The sequence below is a fragment of the Ipomoea triloba genome, chromosome 11 (assembly GCF_003576645.1).
Source record: "Ipomoea triloba cultivar NCNSP0323 chromosome 11, ASM357664v1".
In the NCBI taxonomy this organism is placed as follows: domain Eukaryota; kingdom Viridiplantae; phylum Streptophyta; class Magnoliopsida; order Solanales; family Convolvulaceae; genus Ipomoea; species Ipomoea triloba.
This window is the reverse complement of record NC_044926.1, coordinates 6170424-6186418: the sequence shown is the minus strand read 5'-3', so window position 1 is coordinate 6186418 and position 15995 is coordinate 6170424. Positions and strand designations below refer to the sequence as shown.

The 15995-nt window shown below is 33.9% G+C and overlaps 2 protein-coding genes and 1 non-coding gene across 5 annotated transcripts; 2 read left to right on the top strand and 1 right to left on the bottom strand.

The window, feature by feature from the left end:
- Positions 1 to 3265: 3265 nt before the first annotated feature.
- Positions 3266 to 8145, top strand: LOC115997038 (5'-nucleotidase SurE-like). Its single transcript, XM_031236487.1, has 10 exons — positions 3266 to 3899; positions 4445 to 4539; positions 4738 to 4805; positions 4927 to 4970; positions 5205 to 5282; positions 5375 to 5528; positions 5956 to 6108; positions 6964 to 7074; positions 7340 to 7405; positions 7626 to 8145. Exons 1-10 carry the CDS (start codon positions 3562 to 3564, stop codon positions 7731 to 7733), a joined length of 1215 nt encoding a protein of 404 aa, XP_031092347.1. The 5' UTR covers positions 3266 to 3561; the 3' UTR covers positions 7734 to 8145.
- A 1029-nt stretch (positions 8146 to 9174) lies between these two features.
- On the top strand, positions 9175 to 9248 carry TRNAN-GUU. Its single transcript has one exon. It is a non-coding gene; the product is annotated as a tRNA-Asn (tRNA).
- A 135-nt stretch (positions 9249 to 9383) lies between these two features.
- Positions 9384 to 11950, bottom strand: LOC115997207 (protein IQ-DOMAIN 1-like). 3 transcript variants are annotated; one of them, XM_031236717.1, is made up of 6 exons: positions 11936 to 11950; positions 11723 to 11854; positions 11342 to 11632; positions 10824 to 11024; positions 10316 to 10429; positions 9384 to 10215 (listed from the first exon to the last, which is right to left on the bottom strand). In XM_031236717.1, the coding sequence occupies exons 2-6, from the start codon at positions 11786 to 11788 to the stop codon at positions 9634 to 9636; spliced, it is 1254 nt and encodes a 417-aa protein (XP_031092577.1). In that variant the 5' UTR covers positions 11789 to 11854; positions 11936 to 11950; the 3' UTR covers positions 9384 to 9633. The 3 variants fall into 3 exon arrangements, with proteins under 3 accessions (XP_031092577.1, XP_031092576.1, XP_031092578.1); XM_031236716.1 differs by having other exon boundaries at positions 11933 to 11947; XM_031236718.1 differs by lacking the exon at positions 11936 to 11950 and having other exon boundaries at positions 11378 to 11632; positions 11723 to 11873.
- Between the last annotated feature and the right edge of the window lie 4045 nt (positions 11951 to 15995).

The following is a 15995-nucleotide window of genomic DNA, read 5'->3' as shown; positions in this document are numbered from 1 at the left end:
ATATATATATATATATATATATATATATATATATATATATATATATATATATATATATATACCTGATATTCTGTGCGAAATATATCCTAATTTAACCAAACAATTAAATAAAAAATGACCTAAATCTACCCATTAATTTTATAAGATCAATGGTTAATGTGAGTTCGATGAATCCTCTATAATCCTCTATAATCTAATAGTGCTAACCTGAATACAATTCTATATATATATATGTGTGTGTGTATATATTCCTCTTAGTGTGCATTGAACATTGATCAATTTACATAATTAAACATAACTTTATATAATTAATTTGGGTAAGTCTATTCAATTTATAAGCGATTGATTAATCATCAATATAAAGTAATTATGACACATATCATTGAAATATATTTCTTTTATTATTTGATTCTTTTTAAATATAAATAACATTTTTCAAAAATTATAAATTGATGCATCATGATATATTCGCAAATAACTTTTGAATATGAATCAACTTTACAGCATGTAAACAACTTTCTCAGCAGACATAAAGTCATAATTAGTCAGTTTTTAGGTCTAATGACTAGACTTTTGCCGGTAAATTTCAATTTAAATGGGTGGGCCTTGACCTTCAAATTCAAATCGCAAAGAAAAAGTGACTATAAAAAAATGGCAAACAAGGACAGGAAAAGCTATCTAAATCTGAGATTAGACCCAATAATAGAAAAAGAAGAAAACAAATCCACTTTAATCAATTATATAGAAAGTGGAAAGTTAAATGTAGTATTCATCAGGATAATACACATGCCATATGCCCTACTTTGATGGGTGAAACAAGCAAGGAATTTGCTATTTCTTCAAGGCAATATATCCTTTCTTCCTTACCCTATGTTTCACTTCTCTATTTGGTCCATTTATACAATTTTGTGGTAGCCAAATATGGGTCTAATTTTATGTGTATAGGTTTCTTTTTTGAGATGACAAGGGAAATTTGATTCCATTACTCAATGGTGTACACTAAGTAAAATTTGTCTTGTGACCCCGAACTAGCAAATGATCACAAAGAAGTAAATTAGCTTAGGTCTTTTATAGCTGACAGACTCAAACCAACAAGATCAATATATTGCATGACTGAAATCACAATTTCCAAGACCACTTTCATTCGATTAGCCAACATCTTTGAAACAATCTTATAAGTGACATTACATAATGCTATTGGGCGAAAATCCCCAATAGTAATTGGGGTAGGCTTTTTAGAGATCAAAATTACTATAGCATCGTTCATTCCCGACGGAAAATCCTCACCATTAGCACATTAAATAGCAAACTGGTTAATAAAAAAGAAAAATGAAAGTCGATTATTCGCAATGGGGTTTTATTTGTTTTAAGTTGACTCGGATTTTGGTTTGTGGGTTAACTCATGAACATTCTTTTTTTTTTTTCTTAGAAATAGCGTCAAATAAATTCTCTAAATTGAATAAATAGTGTAATTAAACTTACTAACTAGACAATGACATTGTGGTCAAGTGACATCCGGTTGCACCCCCCATATGGAAGGGGGTGGGTTCAAGCATCAGTGGAGGCAATGTTGATTCTTTGATACTACATTGCAACAGAGTCAGTAGTACCAAACATCCATCACCTTTAGCCAAAATGTCAAAGCCCATGTTTGAATATTTAGCGATTTGCTCTAAACCGATGGAATCGTTTAGAGGGTTTTTAAAAGTTAAAATAATACACATGACTTCCATGTATGCAAATCAAATTACAGATGGATGTTACATCAATATAACCCGCAATAACATGTTACTTTTATGGTAAACATTTTTTAAGAGTTTAAGAATTAATATGACACTACATAGGCTCGAACCCCAGCGAAAACATTGACTCTTTGTATTTTAATAATTTGAGAAGGTATATATGAATAGATATTACACTTTAACAGAGTCAATTATATTAAAAAGAATAAGAATTCACTCTTCTTTTTTTTTGGTAGTTTGTGAGTGTAATTAACATTTTTTTTCAAATAGTTTGGGGCATATTTGTGACTCCATCTTTTTACTTTGCAGATTTTTATTTGATTTTCAAATTGATAATTAAAGCACAAAGCTGAAAATAAAATGTTAGATGGTCAAAATCAAAGAGTCATCTCGCAAGTTACAGTAATGATGATAATTAAGTGGATTAATTAATTAAAGGCCAAAGAACAACTTTGTCACGTAGAAAATTTCATCCATTTTTTTTCTTTACGTACGGCATTTTATTCAAAAACAGAGGGTCCCGCCTTAATCTGCAATTGAGACAGGCCACGTGCCAATTCGCTTACATCACCTGATTTTAAAATATATATTTTATCTTACTCCTCGGATATCGGTTCACGCTCCTACGAATAGCGTTGTGAACACGCCCCCTTGGTTACAAGTTTACAACTATCAAGTGTACCGGGGAAATTTTTAAACCAACTTATATGTTATTCGTTTATCTCAATATATAAATCAGAGCAAATACCAATTTTGTTTCTATGACTATTAATAAAATGACAATTTTGATTCATATATTTAATTTCTATCAATTTTGGCCTCACGGCTACTGTTTTAATGCCAAAATTCATCGCATCAGTCACTCATCCGTTTAAAATGTGCCGAAATCTAAAAATTTTAAAGGTATTTTCGTCATTTTTAACTCAATATCCCAATTTGAGCATGAATAAAGAGATTTAAATCATAAAATCGATCACAATTCACAAATTTTCTCTTCAAATTAAGGTAAAATAAGGTGAAAAACTGCGTATTGAAATAATGTTTGAAATCTTTTTGTCATACTAGATAATAGACTTCTATTAGGAATCGAATTTAAAAGTTTGTAATTACCTCATCAATAGGCTCTTAATATGATTCTTGGTGTTGAGATTCTTCCACCCAGAATGTATTCTTCCTTTGCTCTATTCGTTATATTAATAATAGTTGATTTTCAAAAAAAAATAAATTACGGTTAGTTAATTTTTAACACCTTCTACTATCACAATAAAATCAACTACGGAGTACATATATTAATTAGGAAATACTCCATATGTTACGGATTAAATATCTAATGTATGTTAATTAAATTTAAATATCGTTTGCGTCCCTTCGAATTTCGAAGTGTAACAAGAGGAATAGTGACGAAGAAATGTTCGTGTAGAGCACGCTCTTCATTGCGCTTTGCTGTGATCTCCTCAGCTCCGTTCATCAGCTGGTCCTGAACTCCGCCATTGAAGAAACTCAAACCTCCTCCCCCACCACGCGCACTTCTCTCCTCCTCCACGCTTCTCTCTCTCTCTCTCTATCTTCTCTCTCTCTCTCTCTATCTTCTCTCTCTAAATCTATATGCGCACAAAATCTTTCTCTCTCTACTCCGCAGCTAAACGCCGTTTGAACCGGTCGTCTTCCATTTTTCAGCGCTTTATTACTCTCCTTTTCATCACTCCTTTCTCTCTCTAGGGTTTTGAATTCGATTGATTCTTCAACGCCTGACCTACCTCCTTATCTACTTCGTTCTCCTCTCTTTTGTGCTACGCATATCCACTTTCTCTCTCTAGAAATGACTACCTCTGCAATGAAGAACAGCTTACTACCTCCCGGCTTGGTCTCCAATCTCGAACAGGTGCTTCTGAGCCGCAAGGCAGGTGGCGCCGCCGCCGCCGCAGCCGGAGAAGGACACCAGGATCGACAACCTGAGTCCAACAAGGACGATTTGGCGGAGCCTTCATCTTCGAATTCGAATTCTAATTCCGGCGGTGCTGCCGGCGAGCTCGATAGCTCGAAGCCTATTATTTTGGTGACTAATGCCGATGGGATTGAGTCCCCTGGGCTCACTTGTCTCGTCAATGCTCTGGTTTTACAAGGCCTCTACAATGTTCATGTCTTGGCTCCTCAATCGTGGGTCTTCTGCAAAGCTTCATTACTATTAGTGGATATTTATATATACAGATTTCTATAAGATATGTTATCCAAAGAAAAGTTGTTTAAAAAAAAAAAAAGAAAGAAAGAAAAGCTAGACTTAGATTGCATAAATTGGGAATCTCGGTACATTGGATATCCATCCCGATAGCTTGAAATTTAGACTTATATCCATGGAACCCCAAAGGAAGTAATGAGACTTTTTAATGCTTGCCTTATCTTAGGTTCTGTGAATTATGAGCTTATGCTGGTTTGGTATTTGTTACTTGACTCTAAAGATTGAAGTGATAATCAGGTCTTGCAGGATTTCTGCTCCCAAAGCATATTTCTACCTGATTAGTATGCCTGAGATTTATTAGTGATATGCCACCCTTAATCTAGTAATTATGTTCTGTGGGCTTGATTAGATTTATTTATGGAGTTTGAATTTGGATCTCATAACTGAGTTTTGACACCTTTTACATAGCTGCCTGGTATTTTTAAGATTTTATGATTATGTTTTTTTTTTTTGGATGGTTTGATAGAGATAAATCTGTAGCTGGTCATTCTGTTACACTGAGAGAAACTGTTGCAGTGACTTCAGCTGATATTCAAGGTGCAACTGCTTATGAAGTTTCTGGTATGATGGCAATCTTTCTGTTAGTGATTAAAAAAAAACAAAAAATATATTCAAGCATAATTTTGTCTGCACACTTAATTTATCCAAGTGTATAATTCCTCACAGCAGTGTGTCTTCATTTTGAGATATTTTGATAAGATTGGAACTTCATTTTACTGTTTTAACAAATTCAAACTTTTGAATTCAAATCTGCTTCAGGGACTACTGTAGATTGTGTCTCTTTGGCTTTATCTGGTGCACTATTTTCATGGTCAAAGCCTCTATTGGTATGTTATACTCTTGATATTACTGCATCAGACATAATATTATTGTAATTGGATATCTTTCTCTCCTATTTATTGATTAGTGCTAAGTCTGGTTATTCTCTTTTCTCCTGCAACCTCTCAGGTAATAAGTGGAATCAACAAGGGCTCATGCTGCGGCCATCACATGTAAGTAGTTCTCTGCTTCTCTGTTTCTATTGGTTATGTTATATGTATTCTTCTTTCTCTCCTCTCATCATATACTGTTGAACTGAAATGCAGTTAGCAATCTTGCATTTATGTCTTAAAAGGCTTAAACGGTTAAGTTGTGAATTGACTATGTTTATGACTCCTGGGTTTTAGATTCTCACTTCTCTTTCACTTAATCACTCTTCTTTGTGCATATTGCATTGCTATCTCTAGGTTTTACTCAGGTGTTGTAGCAGGTGCCAGGGAGGCATTGTTTAATGGTGTTCCATCCATATCAATATCTCTTAATTGGTATGTCTTTTCCTTTTTTATTTTTATTTTTTATTCTGCTATGATCAATGACACTTGATAATCTGATAGGGTGATTGATTATACACTTTCAGGAAGAGCAATGAAAGCCAGGAAAGTGACTTCAAGGATGCTGCAAGTGTTTGTTTACCTTTAATTACTGCAGCTATTAGGGATATAGAGAAGGGTGCTTTCCCCAAATTTTGCTCACTTAATGTGGAAATTCCAACCTCTCCTCTGGCTAACAAGGTTTGCTTTTACCATACCTACATAATTAAAAGAAATAGAGGGTATAAAACTGAAAACAGTTTGCTGGATCTGGTGTTCAGAAGCTGCTTATATATGTTATTGCTTCGGAAAATAAAAAAGTGATACAAAATTGATTGTCCTTGTTATTCAATTAAATTGTTCATGATACATCTATGGTTTCAGCTTCTGCAAATTCTCATAGAGGTAATTGAGTTCCTTGTATAGGCCTATGAATTTTGTACTCCACATGCTTGTGGATGGGTGATTTATATTAGTAATTAATTCTGTGGTTATGAAAGAACTGGTTTGTGTTGAAGGAAATGCTATAGTTGATCAATAAATAAGTCAATTACTCGAGTGCATTATTTATCTTAGGCATTGAGCTATCAATTAGTTTAGTATTTATCTTATGATCTGTTTTTGGCAGGGATTCAAATTAACAAAGCAAAGTCTTTGGAGATCAACACTAAACTGGAATGCTATTCCAGCCAACAGGAATCTTGCTTCATCGCGCTTTCTCTCTAATCAGCAAAGTCTTGGCTTGCAGCTTGCTCAGCTTGGCCGAGATGCTTCTGCTGCTGTAAGTAGAAATTTAATCATTAGTGGTCATTTTTCAAGTAATTCAATATCTGAAGAGTGAGAGTGAGCCTATGACAAGATTTTGGGAATTTCCAAGGGTGATATTTAGTTGCATACATAAACTTTATTTGCTGTATAAGTAACTATATGGCTCAACCCCTGAATTTTAATATAAATTCATTGATTTATATGGGTTCTAGTGAGCAGCAAAAATAAGGTAGGGACTTGAGGGAATGCTTGTGATAAAAGTTGCAACTTGGAATTTAGCCCAAATTTTATAAATAATATGACAACATGTACTTGCATTGAGAGTTCAAATTATTAATTGTAGGCTATTTTGCTCTTAAGTGTGAGAATAGTTATTTTTACTGTCTTGTTAAGATAAAGATCTAGAAAGCATGAAACCAAATTTAGGGTCATGCATTCAAGTTGTACTCATATAAGACACCAACAACTTTGTTTCTTAGCTAAAGAGTGATGGTCCAACAACTTTGTTTCTTAGCTAAAAAGTGATGGTAAGGATGTCCTTACTTGGTTGTAGTTTTTGTAATGAGCAGACTTGGCAATGGGCATCAATTTTTAGTATACCCAAAGGGTAGGGTGACTAGTGACTAAGAGGTTTCTGCAGCTTCATGTACTCAACGTATTGTTTATCTAAGTGGTTATTATATACTTAACTAGAATTTACAGCTTTGGCAAATATACTCTGAAGTGAATAAACTGCTCTTCTTTTTTTGTCTTTCTGATTGGACATGTAGGAAGGTAAGAGGCCCACCACCCTGAATACTTGCCAAACTATGCGTAATAGTTGCGTCATTTTTAGCTATTCAGATGTTTCTGTCCCAATTTTTCTCAGGGTGCTGCGCGCCGTTTGACCACACAGAGGAAGAGTATGGAGGTTGTTGAATCAGTTGGTGTTGCTGGAAAGTCTGATCCCAAACGGACTGTCAAGTACTTCAGATTGGAGGTAAACTATATGTTGTTGCAATTTATATATTGCTGTGGTTCTGTGCAAATTAGTAATGTATCCTGCTTTGTCATCAGGAGTAAAGGGAGTAAAACTTGTCATGATGATATTGTATATATTGCGTTTGCTTTGTCTCTCTAATATGCTATTGAATTGCAACTTCGCATTATATGCTAATAACATGACCTTGTCCAGATAGCCTTCTGTTTCAAAATGGTTTGGACTTTTTGTTATAGGATTGACTTGAAGGTTTTTAACATTGCAGTTACTTGACAAGAAGCAGGAAGAAGAGGATGAGGATTTAGATTTCCAAGCACTTGAAAATGGCTTTGTAAGTATTTATATTCCCCCTCTTGTAAAATTTTCCTTGCTGAAATGAGATTAGTTTTAATGTTACATACTTGTCTATGAATGCAAAATAAATCATTGCCACTGGCTGTTGAGTATAAATAACTACATTTCTTGAGCAATGCAGAGTTGTTATTTAGAGCCTCAGTTTCAACAGAAATGTTCTGTGATCTTAGAACCTTGATTGGTTGTTATGTGAACAGGTTGCAGTCACTCCAATATCTCTTTCATCGCATGAACAGGACATCCGGTCAGCTGCTTCAGAGTGGATATCGACTGCCTTACAAGAAGAGCGACAAAAGACTTGTTAACCTCGCTATATTTAATTCTTTTGTACATTTAAAGGTGAATTGTTTCAATGAAGTGTTCAAAGTGTGTGTCGGGTTGTAACATTGGTGCCGTGGCTATTTATCCTCTGCCCTTTCCAATACTAACTTCCCCAATCTTTTACATTTCTGTGTTGAAGCCAATTCTTCCCATTTTAATTTAAAATTTGGCAGGCATGTTTGTAAAGTAGTAAAGTACCTTCACCCCCCACCCCCCCTCTGATTATATTTCCTGTCGGTTTTGGTTGGCAGCTTTGGTGATGTGGGTTTGTTTGTTGAATCAACATTTTTGTAAGAAGAAACAGTGCAGGTCTAATTTATTATAGGTCCTGTGCCCTTCCTAGAGAGTTGAATGTACTGCATCTTTCATTCTAATTAAAGCAATTACTGAATCTCAGGCACTTTATATTTCATTAATGTGGTTTTAATTCTAGGATTGCAAATGATCATTAGTGGTTCATAATTACAATTACTATTGACTCTGTTATAATGTAATGATAGTTGCTTCCACTGAGGCTCGAACTCATTCCCATCATTCATGTGAGAGTATTTTCCGGGACACTGCATGCCACTAGACCACAAGGTTTTTGTGAACATAGTGTCTGAATTGGAAGAGACAGAAAATAACTAGGTAGTGACTTCTCTAACAACACATGAGATTGAATTCTCTAAATGTTTGCCATATGAATCTGGCCTGGTGTTATTTGTTTCAATTTCATAGCACTGCTGGCCCTATGTTAAAAGCATATTTACTTTATAAGTTCTGAATGCTTCAAAAAGATGAAGAGATATCAGTCTTATCATCAAGAGCGAAAAGAGGATAAAGATAAAGAGATATCAATCTTATTATCAAGAGTGTAAGAAGACAAAAACAATAAAGAAGCTTTTGCTTTGAGAGTGCAATAAGACAAAAATAATAAAGAAACTTTATTAAGTTTGTATTATTTGACTGTATTATTTGACTGTACAACTTTAAATACTTTTGTAAAAGTAAGAGTGATGTAAACAATGATGTAATATGTTTTTTCTATATAAATAATCTCTCATCTTAATAATATTATCAGATCTTATACCATATAAATATGATGTCAGGTGAGCATGGACATCACATATAACGTATGCATGTAACCATTAGTTACTAGTTAAGAGGAGAATTACAAATCCCAATGGCACCGTGAGTAACAACCCATATTGTAAAGACGTAAAAGCAAACTCTTTCTAGGTTTTCAAATTTAGAAATATGTCTATCGTGCATGTGTTTACCTTGCTGTCTGAAATTTAGTTGTTTCTGGTGATGATTACGTGAGCGTTTGTTAATTGAGATTTGAGACGAATCTGTTCTCGGAGTAGTTTCCAACTTTTTAAGCGTTTTTGGGTTAGATTGATTATTGTTTATATAATTCGAGTGAACAAATATTAACAAGAAGCTGGAATAGCTCAGTTGGTTAGAGCGTGTGGCTGTTAACCACAAGGTCGGAGGTTCAAGCCCTCCTTCTAGCGAGTTTCTTTTACCACCCAAAAATATTCTTCACAATCGGGCTTGGCCCAACCAACAGAAAAAATATGCTTCACAATTGGGCTTGGCCCAAACCAAAAAAAAAAAAAAAAAAAAAGGCAAGACAGTACACAAATCACTCTGAAAAAAACTTGTACATGGTAAACAAACTCACTCATTACATGTTATCATATTATAATTGTATGAAACATATACTGATATACACATATACTCTCTCATTCTTTAACCTATCAGTTTCAATACAACAAGATGTTGAGATCCAACCTAGCCAGGGGTAACCATAAATAAACACTAAAGTCTTAAAAAAAAAAAAAAACATTTCATGATTCTTCCAATCAAATCAATTCTCTTCTTCCAATTTTGATATCATCATCTGTATAACTGCATAGGCGGGTACAGATCCTTGCACAGGCTCTTCACATTATCAGCACTTCTCCTTGTCAATCCCCTAGAAGAAAGTGGGCTTGATTTCCTACACAACTGAAAATCATCTGTTGAATGCCTCTGTATGCTCTTGGAGGGAGAATTATGTGTTCTCTGCTGCTTATTCTTTGCCTTAATAGACTGTGTGAGACTCATGTAACTTGGTTTGCTGTTTCTCCCCTCTTCTGATGTGCTATATGCATTCGTTTCGTTCGAGGACATGGATGAATGACTGGTTGTGCTGTCATCATACAGATACCCAGGGCACTGATCAGATAATGCACCAGTTAATTGGCAGCTCACTGGTGGTTTTGCTGATATCCTTGTAGAAATGTTATTTCTTCTGATCTTCACTGAATTATGTCTTGATGGGTTCAAGGATGATTCAACAGCAGAGCCAGATGAGTCAGTGTCTACCACAGATCTGCTCTCCCATGGCTTAGTTGCCACCCACCTATCCAGCCAGTTAAAGTCCCCATGGCTCTTGTCCACCATATTTGGAGTCACCTTCTTGCTTGTTCTTGGTTTCTGAGAATCAGATTACAGGCAATCACATATCAATGGGACCACCAATCAAGTATCAAGAATTGAGATATCTCCAGGGATTATATATTATTATATGCATTACCAGTTGAGAATTGGCATATGCAATTGCTCTCTCTCTCTTTATGGCTCCTTCTTGCTTCATTTGTAATTTAGACCTCACTTCTTCCACTGATCCGGGGCTATCCCTCCATCCATTCTGCAATAAGCTCTGAGAGGTTAGGGGCACTTTCTGAATATACACCTCTAAATGATTGATTAGTGCCCATTGTTGAACAAATGAAATAGTGAAAATTGCATTTTCGATTCTTCAGTTCCATGTGATCATTTTTAACTCCTAAATTATGTGCAAAGTAGCGAGTTTAATCCCTCGAATACTATTTCTGCCACCAATATGTCAATTAATAGTTCCTGAGGGATTAAAATTGCCAATTTGTTCATAACTAAGAAGTTAAAAGATAGTCACGCATATACTTAAAGAAACAAGTTTTTGTACCAAAAGTATAATTAAATGACTAAAAATGCAATTTTCTCAATAAAATCTAAATGTGTAATATTAAATTTGGGTATTACACATTAAAGATTAAGTATACCTCAGCTTGCTTGATGGGATCAACTTGGGTTTTTGTAGATTGGAGAGGTGTCTGAGCAGATTGAGCTCTAACTCGAGCTTGAACTCGAACAAGAGCTTGCATGCACCTTAATGTCACAGCAGCTTGATTCCTAACCTGTCGACCGCGAAATATTGCTTGTATCCTCACCACTGCTCTCAACGCCCTCAAAGCTCGTCTTGCCTGCAAAAATTTTCCTATTAGGTACGAATCTAGCAATCTGTTTACAAATTCAGCTGCAATTATCTGCTTATCACTGTAAAATTGCAAAAAAAAAAATCCTATTATGAACGAATCTAGCAATCTGTTTACAAATTCGGCTGCAATTATCTGCCTATCACTGTAAAATTGCAAAAATTTTCCTATTAGGTACGAATATAGCAATCTGTTTACAAATTCAGCTGCAATTATCTGCCTATCACTGTACAATTGCAAAAATTTTCCTATTAGGTACGAATCTAGCAATCTGTTTACGAATTTAGCTGCAATTATCGGCTTACCACTGTAAAATTGAAATGAAAATCAGCGGAAATTACCAGAAAACCGCGAAACGCGGTCTGGATTCGAATTGCAGCCCATTTCTGCTTGATCAGGACGAAATCCTTGTGCGGAGCCCTAACCACAGTCGCCATGGCAGCAGCCAAAGCGCTGTCAGATACAAACGAAGATATTGATCTTTCGGAATCTTCCAGATACTTCATTCCTTTTCCGGCTCTGGAAGACGGCGTCGCGAACCCCCCGGATCCGCTCCTCCATAGCTTCCACAGCCTGCTTTTCACACTCTCCTTCTCCTACACAACACAGTACATATAATTTTTTTAGAAAATGCAGAATTGAATGAATTTGTGATTATGAACATGAAGAAGTTCTGAGCAGCTTACGGGATGTTTGGAGCGGGATTTGCTGAGAGTGATCAGTGATTTTATCCATTTTGCAGAAGCTCCCATGCTTCAACACTAAGAATTCAGAAATTTTTAAAAACTATTTTCGTTCTTCTTCTTCTTCTTCTTCTTCTGCAAAGAAAATGAAAAGAAAAAGGTGAAGTTGGGAGTTGAGAAAGAAAGAAAGAAAGAGGTTTGAGCGTGAAATACTACTGCATGGAGGAGCGTTTGGCGGCGGAGGGGTTTGAATTTCGAAATTCGAAACCCGAAACCTGTAACGGCTAGTATTCCATTGTTGACTGATAAACGACGTAGTCTTTTACTTTTCCTTTTTCTTTTTGATTTCTTTTCTTTTTCTCCCTATTGATTTCATTCAACAACTTTCATGGTCAGGCAGCAGGATTTTCAAATTTTCAACTGGTTGTTGGGCCGTTGGGCCAGGCCCATCTGTCGACACGATTGATGACAATAGTTATATCATGGATCCGAGTTCATATTATTACAATTTACCTACAGAATATTTACAATTCAAATTATAAACATTTAGTATGTAAATTGTGCATTTTAACGCAAAGTGACTCTAGATCCACAAAATATTTTGTCGGTTGATGATCGATGGGTAGGTGAAGAATATTTTGTGGTCAAGCGGCATCCGGTGTACACTCCCATGTGGAAGGGAGTGAGTTCGAGCCTTAGTGGAGGCATCTGTTGACTCTTTGTGCTTCAGTAGAACTCAAAAAAAAAAAAACTAAGCTATCCTTTGATTCTAAGTTATTTAAGATAAAAAAAATTATATAAAATTTGATAATTTTTATTATCTTAGGTCATCTCTAATTTAAAAGATCAAATTTTACACTAAAAATAATATTTTCAGTATATTCTTACATCAGAGTTTGTTTATTTCTAACCCATTTACACAAAATTTTATTCACTCACTAAAATGATTTGTATTCTCATAAATTAAAAATTTATATTAATACTAATTATTTACTACAAAATATAATTATAATGCAAATAATTTTTTGTATTCCACAATAATGTAGCATATAACATCTATTACATTTTTATTTAATATATATGCAATTTATAATTTATAAAATCTTCCAAATGATATAATTTATTTGTAATAATATATAATTTATGTAAGTATTTCACAAAACATGTAATAAATAAATAAAAATTGATACAAAATGAATTAATAAAAATGAACACGGCCAAAATAGAGAAAAAAAATCTACAATTTTTTGACGTGATGAACATAATTGCGCCATATATGGCGCAGTACTGTTCACCTATGGCAAAAGGCCAGTCGTGTCAATTTTTTTTTTACCTAAGCACAATTAGTTTTTAAAATTTTTATTTATTTTAGTGATGATGTGAGGATAGAATGATAGATAACTATTGGACATTTTATTGAAGTATTGAAATTGAAATTAAAATAAGAATCAAATACTTGATAATTGGACTAAGTTTTAACAAGAGTGAATTCTTTGTTTGGTAATAGGCGAGGATCAAAATTGAAATATATATGTGTGTGTGCGCGCGCCTTTAAAAGATAATGATTTTTTTAATTATTCTTTCATGATTTGAATTCCATTTCAAAACACACACAAAAAAAAATTAAAACAAAAAAGACGATTGACTTTTTTTTTGTTTGGCCAGAAGATTGAATTTGAACTCAATATTAAACTCAAAACCCATGAACCAAACAACCTATTATGTTAACAATGTGGAGAAGAAACTCCAATTCACAAGGAGTAATATTATGGATATGGATGCCTTAGCAAACAATCCCAAAAACACTCAAATTCGGATGTAAAATTATATTTTGTACTTAAACCTTGCATAACATTAGAAAAAAGGGAAAATGACACTTTTTCCCCTCTATGTTATGTGCTTATAGCACTTCCCCCCCCCCCCCCCCCCGGTGTTATTAAAGTGCAGTTTTTCCCCTGAAATGTTAAATTGACATTGTTACCCTTAAAAATAATTATTTCATTTATTTTTCTTCTCCAACAAATTATTACTTATAAGTATGAATGATCACGATTCGGTTCGAACATAACCAAACACTGTAGCAATCATACCGAAATAGTATGGACGGTTCTAGTTACGATTCAGAACCGAAAAAAATAAAATTAAATAATTATTGAACCGTGAACCGGAACTTAACCACAGTCATATATAGTAAAAATGATCAAACACTTATTTTGATAAATCGGTACGGTTCGGTTCCAATTTCAATTTTGAACCGCCAATCAAAACTTATTTATTTATTTATTTTTATAATTTTATTTCTAATTTAAAATAGTCTAAATTCAACAATTATTTTATTTATTTTTTCGGTTCTGAATCGTAACCGTAACCGTCTATACTATTTAAGTTCAATTGCTACAGTGTTCGATTAGGTTCGTATCGAACTGTGATCTTCCATACATATTAGTAATAATTGGTTGGAGAATAAAAATAAATGAAATGGTTATTTTTAAGGGCAAAAATGTCAATTTAATATTACAAGGGAGAAAACTACCACTTTTAAAATAACTGAGGGGGAAAAACTGCCACTTTATAACTGAGGGGGAATAACTGCCACTGAATCGTAACCGTAACTGTCTATACTATTTAAGTTCAATTGCTACAGTGTTCGATTAGGTTCGTATCGAACTGTGATCTTCCATACATATTAGTAATAATTGGTTGGAGAATAAAAATAAATGAAATGGTTATTTTTAAGGGCAAAAATGTCAATTTAATATTACAAGGGAGAAAACTACCACTTTTAAAATAACTGAGGGGGAAAAACTGACACTTTAATAACACAGGGGGAAAAAGTGCTATAAGCACATAACATAGGGGGAAAAAATGTCATTTTCCCTAGAAAAAATAATCCAAATTTTATTTCTTAACTGTATATATGAAGAGTATGATCCATTTTAGCATTTAGGTTTTAAGTTTAAAATAATTCACTATTTATCCTAAATTCTCCTAAATTCAGATTGATTATTAAAAAAAAAAAGAAAAAAGAGTATGTAATTGATGATGAAATATGACATTGCGATTAAAAGTGAAATTATTCGTAGCAGCGCTGACCTATATATGCTATTGACACTCCTTCTACACTCCTTTTCAGTTCTCAGAGTTTAGCAGCTAGTGGGGGTAGTGCATAGTGGAGTTAAAAACAAGGCATTGAATGGTGCAAATCAGCTTTCCATTTCTTCACACTTTGCTTCCCAAGTTTGCCATCACACCTCTTACCCAAAATGTAAACAAGTTGTGCCTCTTCATTCTTCAATCACCCATTTCATTGCTTTTGACTTTTCACGAAAATCATAATTTTTTTTCGTTGGTGGTAAGTGCATCTGATAAACCCGACTTTTATGTAAGAGCTTGTAAATCAGACTAAAGATTTTGTGGGACGAATTTGATCGATCTAATATTAACAAGAGTTTTACTATATGGACTACCAATTTCTACTCCCTCATCTTTACTCACTAAGTGTCAACATCAAACTTTTGTGTTTGGGAGTAAAAGTAAGAAGTATAACTTGAGAGATTATATAAATAGATAAATAAATAAATTAGGGAGATTATAAAGTACTAAAATACTCATGTATCAAGTAAAACTCTAATGTATTTTTTTTAAGAGACTTATAAAATTGTAATTTAAACAAAAAATTATGAAGTATATTACAATAGTAAAAAGTTATGGACTAAAATGACTAGTACGGAATAATTGAAAAACTTTATTATTATTTTAAAATAAATATTAAAATTCGTACTTAAAGTTATGGATTTATATTATCAGACAATTATAATATAATGTATTTGAGCAAAAAAGGGTGATTTACTGAACTTCTGAAGTTGAAAGCAGACACCTGACACCTGGAGCTATCCAGTAGAATAAGAACATTAGGCTTTATACCTTGGATAACAAGGAGCCGCACCAGAATAAATGTTGCCCTGACATAATCCTCCTAATCTGCACAAACAAGTTTTAAGTAATTGTCTTTTCTTAACTTAATTAGAATTTTTAGTTGTCTCAGACACTGATTCCTAGTATTAATTTCAAGATTTGAACAAAAATGGCCTATAAGGCTATGTTTTATTTTCCACCACTTATGGAATTTGACTGTCAAAGAGATAGAGGCTCTGCAGTCTAGGCATCCAAATTTCCTACTATACTATACTATACCCCTCTCATTCATTGGTTTATGTACCTGAAAACATAGTCCAATTTCTAAAGTATTTGTTCATTGATGCTTACCCATTTTACA

Excerpts from the sequence above, each read along its gene's own strand:
- LOC115997038 (XM_031236487.1), top strand. The coding sequence starts at position 3,562 with ATGACTACCTCTGCAATGAAGAACAGCTTACTACCTCCCGGCTTGGTC. Across the intron at positions 3,900-4,444 it reads CATGTCTTGGCTCCTCAATC|AGATAAATCTGTAGCTGGTC; the intron begins GTGGGTCTTCTG and ends ATGGTTTGATAG. Across the intron at positions 5,283-5,374 it reads ATATCAATATCTCTTAATTG|GAAGAGCAATGAAAGCCAGG; the intron begins GTATGTCTTTTC and ends ATACACTTTCAG.
- LOC115997207 (XM_031236717.1), bottom strand. The coding sequence starts at position 11,788 with ATGGGAGCTTCTGCAAAATGGATAAAATCACTGATCACTCTCAGCAAA. Across the intron at positions 11,025-11,341 it reads TTCATTTCAATTTTACAGTG|GCAAGACGAGCTTTGAGGGC; the intron begins GTAAGCCGATAA and ends AAATTTTTGCAG. Across the intron at positions 10,216-10,315 it reads CATATGCCAATTCTCAACTG|AAACCAAGAACAAGCAAGAA; the intron begins GTAATGCATATA and ends TCTGATTCTCAG.